This window comes from Triticum dicoccoides, chromosome 4A (assembly GCF_002162155.2).
Source record: "Triticum dicoccoides isolate Atlit2015 ecotype Zavitan chromosome 4A, WEW_v2.0, whole genome shotgun sequence".
Taxonomy (NCBI): Eukaryota; Viridiplantae; Streptophyta; class Magnoliopsida; order Poales; family Poaceae; genus Triticum; species Triticum dicoccoides.
The window spans coordinates 93,749,860-93,763,047 of NC_041386.1; the positions used below are offsets into that span (position 1 = coordinate 93,749,860).

The following is a 13,188-nucleotide window of genomic DNA, read 5'->3' on the forward strand; positions in this document are numbered from 1 at the left end:
TGCTTAAATTTTTGTTTTGCTGGTAAGAGTAACCGGTGCCGTCTGAAAGACCCAACCGTGTGTTCAGACGTTCCCTAGATTCAATTATCATCCTGATGTACTTGTAATGTTTGCCATATTTATCAGCAGAATCCAAAGAGCAAGTCCGAGGTTTCACCTAAATAGTTGCCAAAACGAGTCGACCAATACAGGCATACGGAAGAATATCATGAAAGTCGATACTTCAGCATTTGAAATTTTGGAGAGTACATAGTAGCATGACAAAGAGCAACCATACATCATGGCTGGGTTGAAACGTCAGAACTGGAAATCCACAAGGATTTAGTTCGGAACAAGGGCCATGACTAGTTTTGACGACATAAAGCTTAACCTCTCAGCCATGTGTTCCTGTAGGACGAGTTGTCTCGCAGCGAGGCGTCATGTGGCTTGTACTCCATCAGATAGGTGTGTGGCAGCTTCAAGTGCCTCTTAATCGAGTCTCTTAATGTCATCACAGCCTGCAAGGCACAAGAGTATGAGTGAACAAATAACAGAGAGAGAGAAAAAACTTCTCACTGGTGATAACACCGTCAATTCCAAACAACACAGTCAAGAAGCATCAGGTGATGTCACAAACCTGTTGGTCTGATGCATTCCGATTCCAGACGCTCAGGATGTCTTCATTGAAACGACAACTTAGCACAATGCCACAAACATCATCACTATAATCAAGTTGATCACCCACTAGAACCAGCACCTGGACAAATAAACAGGATGGGCGAAAAGAATTAAAATCTAAGCCATGGACAGCTGCAGGACCTATTTAATCCAAGTAATCCTTGTACAAATTGTTAATCAACAGAACACATTCAGGACAATCAGGTATCATTATTGAGGCATTGTGTAACTGAATGACTGTGATCCCATGGATTGAAAAGGGGAAGACAAGCCTTGGTTTGAAATCGCTCCCATGACTGAATAACTGAATGACTGTGATCACATAGAATGAACAGCCACGTCAAAAAGTATGCAAAGCAAAGCATGCCATGCTGAAAGGAGAAAATGGAAACCTAAATGGGCTGCCTAAAGAAGAACACACATGGCATAAACATGTCCTTGGCCGCACAGCAATGGAAAGGAGAGCAGAGAAAAGCAGAACAAAGGCAGGAAATGAAACATGAATGAGCAAAGAAAATCAGAGAGCTTGCTGTGAATGTGGCATCAACGAAAAGCGGGCATGATAGAGAAAAGAAGATAGTAGCAGAAAATAATGATAAAAAAACCTACTTGTTGCAAGTACAACATAGCATGTAAAATCAGCTAGATGTGAGGGCTCATGGTGGGAGACCAGAATGAGAGTAAAGTCAAACAGTTGCAGTAGGAAAACACAAGGGTGCCATTTCCATTTCATTAGTAAAGCCAATTTATGAGTAAATGTAAATGCAACACATATCTTCCTCTCTCGTACTCATGCAATATCCGCAAGTTTACTCAGACAAATAAATAAGAAGAAACAAAATGATGTTAAACAGGCACTGCATATTAACATGAAGAGTGTGGGATGGGATGTGACAACAACTCATAGAGGGCATCTATGCATCCAAATGTTTCCCATAGCCCTTCGTTTTTAATGCAGCACAAACACAGAATCTCCACTTCCCGAGGCAAACATTCACAAGGTAACAAAGCCAAAGGTTTTGTTTGTGGGAACAATAGCATAGGTACTAATCTTGTTCCATATTTTAAAACCCACTGCGCCCAATTGTACTAGTGATGCATAAATCGACTAATAGGAGGCACGCATGCTATTATTTGCAATCTTTAATTTCATAAATATTGATAGGGAAACTAGACTGCCAAACTAAAATATTTATACACTAAATCAAGTGTTAGAGATAAGGGACTTCAACAAAGAAGATACAAAATTAAAGAAAAGGAAATGGTGATCAAGAAGTATTGCTCAGCAGACATGTTTTTAAGGCGACGTGTTGCTTTAAGGCGCTGGGGGGGCGCCTCGACGCCTAGGCGACGCCTAGGCGCCTAAAGCGGACGCCTAGGCGCCTAAAGCGGACATATTTGCAAAGCGCTGGGGGGGCGCCTCGACGCCTAGGCGTCGCCTTAGAGACGCCTTAAAAACATAGGCATATGGCATGCATGCTTAAGAAAGCAGTCGACTGTCACCGCAGAAAAGTGCATCTTGGAAGGCTGCTAATTCATCTATGGATCAGCGTCAACTTCTTCTATGCTGAACCATTTGCTTCAAATCAGAAGTGCACACAGTAAACATGAAATAGCAATAATACTACCTCAGATCTCAGGCTTATGTTGGTACGGGTAACAGGGAGCCAGACCACAACGCGCTACAAAGCTGTTTGGTTTAAGGGATAGCCTTATACAGGGAGATCTAGGCCCATTATGGGTAATCCCATGTTTTCATGTCATGGCCCTAGTCTCCATCGTTTATTGGCATGGCATAACATCGGTGCATTGCTACGGAACCGCAAAAATGATTCAGTTGTATTGGATTAGTAGTATATAACAACCAATGCACGTGCAACACTGCAGAGAAGAAACTCAAACTCAATCAAGCAGCCAACACTGCACTTGCGTAACTGCGGTAGCAATGAGAGCACCATTGCAACAACAACAACAACAACAACAACAACAACAAAGCCTTTAGTCCCAAACAAGTTGGGGTAGGCTAGAGATGAAACCCATAAGATCTCACGACCAACTCATGGTCCGGGCACATGGATAGCAAGCTTCCACGCACCCCTGTCCATAGCTAGTTCTTTGGTGAGCACCATTGCAAGCTATGTTTTTTTTTCTTCAAATTGGAGGGGTCTTGTGGGTTCTAGATGACTGAGGGAGATTGGGGTGGAGTGGGGGAGTGAACTCACCACCACCACTAACTCCAATTTATAAGATAGTAGAGACTATGGTCATGACTCATGAGGAATGCCGCTCTGAAGGAAAAAACAATTCCACTCTATAAACGGAACAAGGACTATCCTGTTTCAAATCTAGACCTAATGTTCCTGTTTCGCTTGAGTAGTGAAATATTTGATCCATCACTAACTCCTCACGGCATCCACATGGTTATAATGCAATCAAAGACCAGTCATGAACAAAATAAAAACATTACTTGAGAATCCCATGATAAAAACTAGTAGAATTTTCCACAAATCAAGTAGGCTAGTGTGTGGTACTTCATGGTGGCACAGGCAAGGGAAGTCCTAGTTGAGGGTTTATAGAACAACAACCGAAGTTTGTATGATGACCAAATCTTACAGCCCAACGAAAGCACAAATAGATTACTTACCAAATCCTCCCAGAAACGCCCAGAAACAGCCTTCTTGAACCGTATAATCCACTTGCCACCATTCCGATTTGCAGGATCCTGCCCAGTCAAATGCATTAACCACTAGAAGCATGGGTAGACATGACACCAATACTAAACACAGCCATGACTGAAAAAACAACAGCTTGTTCCGAGCAATACCTCCCAGAGTGGACGGACACCCTCTTTGAAAAGATGCAGGTCCGTGGGGCTCGGGAGGGAGGACGGGCGTGCGAGGTGGCAGTAGCAAACCCAGAACGACTCGACCTAAAGCCATCCAATTCCAAACAGCAACATCAATCAGTAAGCTCCACTGACAGAAGTAAGAAAAAACCCTGGAAACAATCTGCTGTGCCGGAGACACGTACAGTGCTGAAATCGACGATCTTTTTGATGTTGTCCTCGTACGACTGCGACCTCGTCCCGGGCGTCCGGCGGGTGTACCAGAGCACGAGCTTGCGCTGCGGACAACAAGGGCTATTACATCCGGCTTTCTCTGAGATTCAAAGGTTTGGCATTTCTGGAACGGGAAACGGGGAAAAGGTTTAGATCTAGCGGCGGGGGGCGGGTCTTACCCTAAGGGGATGGAGGCCGGCCTTGAGCTCGCGGCTGCGGCGCTCGCTCTCCTCCGCCTCCGCCTCGTCCTCCTCCTCGACGGCGGCGGGCGGCGCGTCCTCGGCCCGGGCGTGCGACGGCTGCAGCTGCTCCTCCTGCTCGGGCACCTTCCTCTCCACCGCCGGCTCCATGGCGCGCCCTCGTGCGGCGATTTGGTCGGCTGGGTGGGGGTGTTCAGAGAGAGAGAGAGACGAGGAAGGGTCCGGGAGACGCGTGACGGGGGGGTGGGAGTGGGTTTGGGCCTTTTTGGTGCGGAGCTCTTCGATCGGGATGAACCGTGCCAGGGAGCGCTTCTATTTTCCTCTTCTTTTTTCTTTTTTTTTTACCATATAGTACCATGGTAAACGATTTACTACGACCGATCGACTTGTAGAGCTTTTTTTCACCAGGCGCCTCGTCATGCGATGGAAATGAGCCAATTCAAAGACGACACGTGCTCTCGTGGTACAATCTTATCTCTTTCATTTCTCTCTCCCATCGTCTGCCTTCGTCAATCACCTCTCGCGTGATGCATCTTTTTCCATCTTACACGAGATAGCTCCTCCGGTGTCGAGGCTTGCGTCCAACCTTCTCCCTATCGTGGTCAGCGGAGCCATTGCCCACATGTCCTTCCCGCTCCGCCCTGTCCACGGCTACGACCTAATGCAAAAAAAAAAATCTATGATCTTGCAACCGGGAGCAATGGTATCGAGCTATTCGCCGGGGACTTCATCCAGGTGGCGCATCAGGCAATTGATTAGCTGGGAGTTGATTTGTCGGCCGAGAAAGTTGCCTTGGCCGAGAGCGGTCGGGGCCAAGATGAGGCATGGAAAGCCTTCCATGACCATGCCGAGCGCGCCCGGAAGGAAGACGAGGTCGCACATGAGAAAGCCGCCAAGGCTCTGGCGCAAGCCAGAAGATCCGGGGTGGCGCAGTTATGGACGCTCAGGGTATCCTAAGCGCGCCCGTTGTCGGAGCTAAGTCCGACAGATCTCGGGTAAGGGGTCCCGAGCTGGTGGTCTTGGCTAGATAGTAACATGAAGAATAGGGATGCGGTGTTTACCCAGGTTTAGGCCCTCTCGTAAAGATAATACCCTACTCCTGCTCTTGTTTATATTTTGTGATGGAGTACAAAGTACACGTGATCTACCTCGAGATCGGATGAATGAGTCTAAAAGTCTTGCCTCTACGGGCTAAACCCCTTGGCTTATATAGGGGTCAGGGGGTACCTAGGATTACACATGGTCGGTTGCATCAAGAGATAATCCTGTTGAATATTTGAATATGTCTTGAAGTGTATGCCAAGTCTTTGAAAGATTCCATCTTGAGTACGCTGAGGGTTATGTGAAAGTGCAACTAATCCCCGGGTGGTTTTGGTAATTCATAACAACATATAGCTCGTTGAACTAATATCTATTCAAGTTAAATATTTCAGAAAGTTCAATGATTGGCATGGCATGGACTAGAGATGTAGACCCCTCAAAATGCTAAGGACAAATATTGGCAAAAGCTCAAGACTCTTCATTTCTATTTTTAGTGATCCAAGATCACATTGAGTACATAGGAAAAGACAACACTATTAAAAGGGGATGAGGTGTTGCTTAATGATCTACTTGATCAAAATGCTTAGTGATATGCTCCAAAGCCCTCAACCACTTTCTCAATTCCAAATATGTCCAAAACCTAAAGTCAAACCCGTCCCCACTTATTTGATCTATCTGGCACCACCGAGTTCCTTTGACATAGCCACTGCCAGAAACCCTAATCAGTTCGGTCTCACCGATAGGGATTTCGGTCTCACCGATAGGGATTTCGGTCTCACTGAGATGGGATTGCAAACTCTGTGTTTCCCTTCGTAATGTTTCGGTCCCACCAAAATGAGCCATCGATCCCACCGAGTCGCAATGCAAACTCTCTGTTTCCCTTCGTAACGTTTCGGTCTTACCGAAGTGAGCGATCGGTCCCACCGAGTTTGCCTGACCAACTTTCGATTTGCTCATTGCAGAAATCGGTCCCACCGAGTTCATGTAATCGGTCACACCGAGATAAGGTTTTGCCCTAACCCTAGCGCATCGGTCTCACCGAGTTGATCATCTCGGTCCCATCAAGAATCCTAATGTTCAAATTTTGAACTGAATCAGTCTCACCGAGTTCACCTATTCGGTCTAACCGAGTTGGGTCAAATGTGTGTAATGGTTAGATTTTGTGTGGAGGCTATATATACCCCTCCACCCCTTCTCTATTCAAGAGAGAGCCATAAGAACGTGCCTACACTTCCACTACTCATTTTTTGAGAGAGAACCATGTAAGTGCATCTAGTGCCACCCCTAGTTGGTTTTGGAGTATTGACGACAAATCTAGTTGAGGGACTAATGTGTTTGTGAGAATTGCAGGATAACACAGGTAGAAGTCCCTCATTGATTCGGTTTTCCTACCAGATATGACCCCTAAAAATGTATGAAGACATTGAAGTCAAAGGTGGTATATGAAGATATTCACATTGAAGACTATGACAAGAGAAGACATCGCATGAAGCATATGGAGCTCGAAGACTTAGATCTTTTGTAGTTCTCTTTCTTCTTCTTTGTTGAGTCATAGGAACCACCGTACTGTTAAGTGGGGTCCAAGAGAACCAGTCAGAATGACTGAAGTGATGCTTAACCAAAACCTATGTCTTCGAGTGAAGACTATGAGAGCGAATCTTGTCCGGAGTCGGACAAGTCAGCTTTGCTTGTAGCCCAAGTAAAGTTGCCGTGTGAGTTTGAAATCTGACCGTTGGAACACGTGTCGGTTCCTTAGTGACTCAGGGTCATTTCAGACAAATCAGGTCGGGTTGCCTAGTGGCTATAAATAGCCCACCCCCTACAACCAAAAACGGTTGGCTGCTCAGAGTGAGTATACGACTTTTGTCGTTTGAGATTAACCCACCTCAAAGCTTTTGAGAGAGAATTCCTTGCGAGGATAAAGCCCTAACCACCCAGAGCCAAAGAGAATTAGGCATCACCTAAGTCTTCTTGTCTGTGTGATCTGAAGACTTATTACACTTGAGGACTGTGAATCCTCCAGCCGGTTAGGCGTCGCGTTCTGAGCATCCAAGAGACATTGTGGATTGCCGGTGAACGAAGTCTGTGAAGGTTTGGGAGTCTACCTTGAAGACTTACCAGAGTGATTGGGCGAGGTCTGTGTGACCTTAGCTCAAGGGGAATACGATGAGGACTGGGTGTCCTGAGCTGCGTGTTTAGGACTGGGTGTCCGGGACTGTGTGTCCTCAGGTTTAAATACCTAGCCGCCCTAACCAGACGTACAGTTGTCACAACAACTGGAACTGGTCCAACACATCATTGTCTTCAACGAGTCACTGGTTTCATCCTTCCCTTCTCTTTACGTACTGTTACTCCTTGTGAAGTCATTGTATGATTGCACTATCTTTTATCTTCACTGAGTGACTGCGTGTTCTGTTTGGCTTCATAATATCTTCCTACCTGATCCTTACTACATTGCTGCTATTAGTCATTGTGCTTTCACTCTATGAATACTTGACTATGGCTTGCCTAGTGTAGTCTACCTTCCGCTGCAGGGTGATAGGTTTATTTCTATCGTTAGTCTTCATAATTTCCACGTTTTGAAGATTTTCATAAAAATCGCCTATTCACCCCCCCCTCTAGTCGATATAACACACTTTCAATTGGTATCAGAGTAAGGTACTCCCTTGTTCTGTGTGATTCGGTTTAACCACCTGGAGTTTTAGCTATGTCGACTGCAGGGATAATCAAAGTCTCCATTGCGTGCCCCGTCTTCGATGGAACTGAATATCCCTACTGGAAGAATAAGATGCGCATGCATCTTGAAGCCATTGACATCGACCTATGGTATGTCGTCAAGAACGGCGTTCCCAAGGCTGGAAAAGGTGTCACTGCTGCTGACGTCAAGAAGTTCGTTCAACTGGACTCTACTGCCAAGAATATCATCTGTGGTCATTTGACCAAAGGACAGTATGGCCGCGTGAGTGCTTTGGAAACATCTAAGCTAGTCTGGGACTGGCTCTCCAAGGTCAACGAAGGCGTCTCAACCCAGAGAGATCAGAGAATCAGTGTCCTTCGCAACCTCTTCAACCGCTTCAAGAGAAATGACAATGAGAATGTCCAGCTCACATTTGATCGACTCACTGACATCACGAATGAGCTTCAAGCCCTTGGCGCTACTGAGATCACCAAGCATGAAGTCGTCAAGACACTACTGAGATCACCTGACAGTTCGTTTGACACCCTAGCCCTGATGATCCAAGAACGTCCTGATTTCAAGACACTCGACCCGTCTGACATACTTGAGAGGCTCAACACACATGAGTTTCAGCTTTCTGAGAAAAGAGATATCTACGGTCCAAACTATGGGCGAACTCGTGTCTTGAAGGCAAAAGTTGTCTCCTCATCTGAAGAAGAATCTGACAGCAGTTCTGATGATCCTGAAGACATTGGAAGGGAACTTGCTATGCTTGTGAAGAAGTTCCAAAAATTCACCAAGAAGAAAGGCTTCAGAAAGTCTTCCTGATCAAGCTCAAGGAATGATGAAGCTTCTGCTCATGACTACAAGAAGAAAACATGTCACAAGTGCAAGAAACCTGGCCACTTCATCTCTGAGTGTCCACAGTGGGACAATGAGAACAAAAAGAAGAAGAGCAAGGAATATGACTCTGACGACAAGAAGAAGAAGAAGAAATACTCAAAGTCTTCTTCCAAGTCTTCTTCAAAGTCTTCATCACATAAGAAGAGCTCATCTGGCAAGGCACGTGCATTTGTTGGCAAGGAAATGGATTCAGAGGAGGAGTCCGCTTCTGAGGAGGCGGAGGTGGAGTCTGAGGAGGAGTCCGATTCTGGCGTCGCAAGTCTGGCTACAGCATACGTTGCCAAGTCCATCTTCAACACTGAAGACAATGACTTCATCACCGACACCGATGCAAATGACAAGGACTACTCCGCTCCTACCTACTGCTTCATGGCACGCGGTGCCAAGGTAAACACACGCACTACTCACTATCAAACATCTAGTGACGATGACTCTGATTGTGGTTCAAAACCCAGCTACAAAACACTTGCTAAAATTGCAACTGAACAACAGAAAGCCATGGAACATATTCAAAAACTGTTAGACAAAAGCGATGATCTGTTAGGCGCTCAAATGACTCGACCTGAGTCCTTAATTGAAGACATAAAAAATCTTCACGTTAAGTATGAGGAACTTAAAAGTCGTCATGAAACGCTCTCAACAACTCATGAAAAGCTTTCCTATGATTATCTTCAAAGGAAGCAAGATCTTGAGAAATTGAGAGCGGCTCATGAAGATCTTCAAAAGGAAAATGAGTCACTTCACGCCAAACAGATCGGTTCCGCTCAAGAAGGATTTGAACCACCATGTCTTAAGTGCATTGAGCGTGATAATGCTACTACTGTTGCTGAATGTTCTACTGCTGCTACTGTTGCAATATCTTCAACTGTTGATGTGGGAACTAACCCCTCTGCTGAGGATTCCACTGCTATTGCTGATGAGAATGCTAGGTTGAAGACATTGCTTGAAACAGGGATGTACAAAAGTCTTAAAGGGCATCAGACACTATGTGATGTCCTCAAAAAGCAGATCTTGAACCGAAACCCGAGGAAAGAGGGTGTTGGGTTCGTAAGGAAAATGAATGTTGATGGCTCTTACTGGAAACCTGAGCAGTACCCCAAAACCACATGGGTTGCTGCAAAGGAATCTTCAGCAGATCTATCCAATCTATCTGGCTTCACTTGTGCAAACCCCATTGTCATTGATGAATCCTTTGATGCAAACTATAAACTATTTAAGAATCAGAATGGTGAAGTATTTGCCAGGTACATTGGTACTGACTGCAGGAATGGACCGCCTATGAAGAAGATCTGGGTTCCGAAAAAGTGTCTGGAGAATCTTCCTGTGAATGTCATCATGACACCACACGTGAAGAAGACAAACCTCAAACCACAGGCTTCATACGGTCCAAAGGCTTCATACAGACAGAGGACTCACCTGAGTCGCACTAACGCAAATATTTTGCAGGGAAACCATACTCAGGCCTATGAATATGAGCGCGGTTCATCAAACCGCCATGTTCATAAGACCAAGAACTATTCTGCTTATTCTTATGAGTACTATTGTCCGCCTGCAAGACTTTTTGCTAGGGCTCCAAAGCCAAAGTTCTCAGATGCTGCACTTAGACTTATTGCTTCTAAGCCACCCTTCAAGATGTGGGTGGCTAAGAAAGCTTAACTCTTTTTTGCAGGGAAAGGTCTCCAGCAGAAAACCAAAATCGTCTGACGCTATTGCTGGGGACCTTAAACATCTTGTAGGGCGCAAGATCAAATGCCCGAATGGTCTTACTATGTACTTCATTCCTGAATCGTTTGCTACTCTCCCTATCAGTCCTAATCTGGATCTAAGCTTTCATAACCCACTGGTTCGTCAAATGTTTTTGCTTCACAATTCGTGAAGCCTATCCCCCTAACTGCACTGTAGGGTACGACACCAGCGTCTTCAGAATGGATTATTGATAGTGGGTGTACCAACCACATGACTGGCAAAAGAAGCCTTCTTATGGACTTAACCTTACGTCCATCCGACAAGAGTCACATCACATTTGCTGACACTGGTAAAAGTAAGGTATTGGGTCTAGGTAGAGTTGCAATCTCAAAGGATCAACACATGGATAAAGTCATGCTTGTTGAATCCCTTGGCTTCAACTTAATGTCTGTCTCAATGCTTTGCGATTTGAACATGATCGTAATATTTGGAAAATATTGTTGCCTTGTACTATTGGAATCTGACAAGTCTCTAGTGTTTGAAGGGTATCGGAAAGATGATTTGTACGTGGTAGATTTTTCGGCAGGACCACAGCTTGCCGTATGTCTTCTAGCAAAGGCTTCAGAATGTTGGCTCTGGCATCGGAGGCTAGGGCATGCTGGCATGAGGAACCTCCACACCCTTGCAAAGAAGAAGCATGTCATAGGCATCGAGGGTGTCAAGTTCAAGAAAGATCACTTATGCGGTGCCTGTGAAGCAGGGAAGATGACGAGGGCCAAACATCCCTCGAAGACAATCATGACAACCACTCGACCCTTCGAACTGCTCCACATGGATCTTTTCGGTCCCACTCATTACTCAACTCTTACTACTACTGCTTGCCTCTATGGCTTTGTTATTGTTGATGATTATTCTAGATATACTTGGGTGCACATAATCCTCTACAAGACTGAAGTGCAGGATGTCTTCAGACGCTTCGCCAATCGAGCAATGAACAACTATGGCGCCAAGATAAAGCACATCAGAAGTGACAATGGCACTGAATTCAAGAATACCAGCCTTGATACATATCTTGATACCTTGGGCATCACACATGAATTCTCAGCCCCATACACGCCACAGCAGAATGGCGTCATCGAACGCAAGAGAACACTCATTGAGATGGCCCGAACAATGCTTGATGAATACAAGACTCCAAGAAAATTCTGGCCTGAAGCCATTGATACTGCATGCCATACAATCAATCATGTTTATCTTCACAAGCTTCTGAACAAGACATCTTATGAGCTCCTTACTGGCAAGAAGCCAAATGTCAGTTACTTCAGAGTATTTGGTGCCAGGTGCTGGATCAAGGATCCACATCACACTTCAAAATTTGCACCAAAAGCACATGAGGGTTTTATGCTTGGATATGGAAAGGATTCGCACTCCCACAGAGTCTTCAATCTCTTTAATTATAAAGTGGTTGAAACAGTGGATGTGCGGTTTGATGAGACTAACGGTTCACAAAGAGAGCACCTCCCAAATATGCTAGATGAAGTTCCATCCAGCGAATCAATCAAGCTTATGGGAACCGGAGAAATCATACCCTCTGAAGCTCAACCTGAAGAGGAACTTATCATCTCCGCACCTGATCAACCTGAAGACAATGCTCAGCCTGAAGACAATCCCACTAACAATGACAATGATCAGCAAGAGCAAAACCTTCGCCCTGTACATCCTCGTGTTGCCAATGAAGTGCAGATTGAGAGAATAATTGACAGCATCAATGCACCCGGTCCGCTCACTCGATCAAGGGCAACTCAGCTGGCAAATTTCTGTGGGCACTTCGCATTCATCTCAATAACAGAACCCAAGAAAGTTGAAGAAGCCTTCATGGAACCTGAATGGTTTCAAGCTATGCAAGAAGAGCTTCAACAGTTTGAGCTGAATAATGTATGGGAACTGGTTAAGCGTCCTGATCCTCGGAAGCACAACATAATAGGCACCAAATAAATATACCGCAACAAGCAAGATGAGCATGGTCAAGTTGTCAGAAACAAAGCTCGTCTCGTTGCTCAAGGATATACTCAAGTGGAAGGCATTGACTTCGATGAAACATTTGCTCCTGTGGCTAGACTTGAAGCCATACACATACTACTGGCCTATGCCAATCATCACAACATACTTCTATATCAAATGGATGTGAAGAGCACCTTTCTCAATGGCAAGATTGAAGAAGAAGTGTATGTTGCACAACCGCCTGGCTTTGAAGATCCAAAACATCCTGACATGGTATAAAAGCTTAACAAGGCACTGTATGGCCTCAAACAAGCCCCTCGGGCCTGGTATGACACACTCAAATACTTCCTGAAGAGCAAAGGCTTCATACCTGGTTCCCTAGACCCCACTCTCTTCACGAAGACATATGATGGTGAACTGTTTGTGTGCCAAATATATGTGGATGACATTATCTTCGGCTGCACCAATCAGAAGTACAGTGAAGAGTTTGGATATATGATGCAAGAGCAATATCAGATGTCCATGATGGGAGAGCTGAAGTTCTTCCTCGGTCTCCAAATACAACAGCAACACAACGGCATCTTCATATCGCAAGAGAAGTATCTCAAAGATTGTCTGAAGAAGTTCGGTATGCAAGACTGCAAAGGCTTCACGACGCCAATGCCAGCCAAGCATCATCTGGGTCCTGACGACAATGGTAAAGAGTTCGATCAAAAGGTATACCGCTCCATGATTGGTTCTTTGCTTTATCTATGTGCATCTAGGCCAGATATTATGCTTAGTGTTTTCATGTGTGCTCGATTTCAAGCGGCACCAAAGGAGTCGCATCACTTAGCTGTGAAGCGAATTCTTCGATATTTGGCTCACACCTCAACCTTAGGATTATGGTATCCAAAGGGCTCAGAGTTTGATCTGGTTGGATTCTCAGATGCTGATTATGCTGGTGACAAAGTGGATCGCAAGTC

At 45.2% G+C, this 13,188-nt stretch overlaps 1 protein-coding gene across 1 annotated transcript; it reads right to left on the minus strand.

The window, feature by feature from the left end:
* Positions 1–186: 186 nt before the first annotated feature.
* Positions 187–4,165, minus strand: LOC119285186 (eukaryotic translation initiation factor NCBP-like). Its single transcript, XM_037564419.1, has 6 exons — positions 3,895–4,165; positions 3,688–3,780; positions 3,482–3,586; positions 3,302–3,379; positions 617–736; positions 187–497 (listed from the first exon to the last, which is right to left on the minus strand). Exons 1-6 carry the CDS (start codon positions 4,063–4,065, stop codon positions 366–368), a joined length of 699 nt encoding a protein of 232 aa, XP_037420316.1. The 5' UTR covers positions 4,066–4,165; the 3' UTR covers positions 187–365.
* Between the last annotated feature and the right edge of the window lie 9,023 nt (positions 4,166–13,188).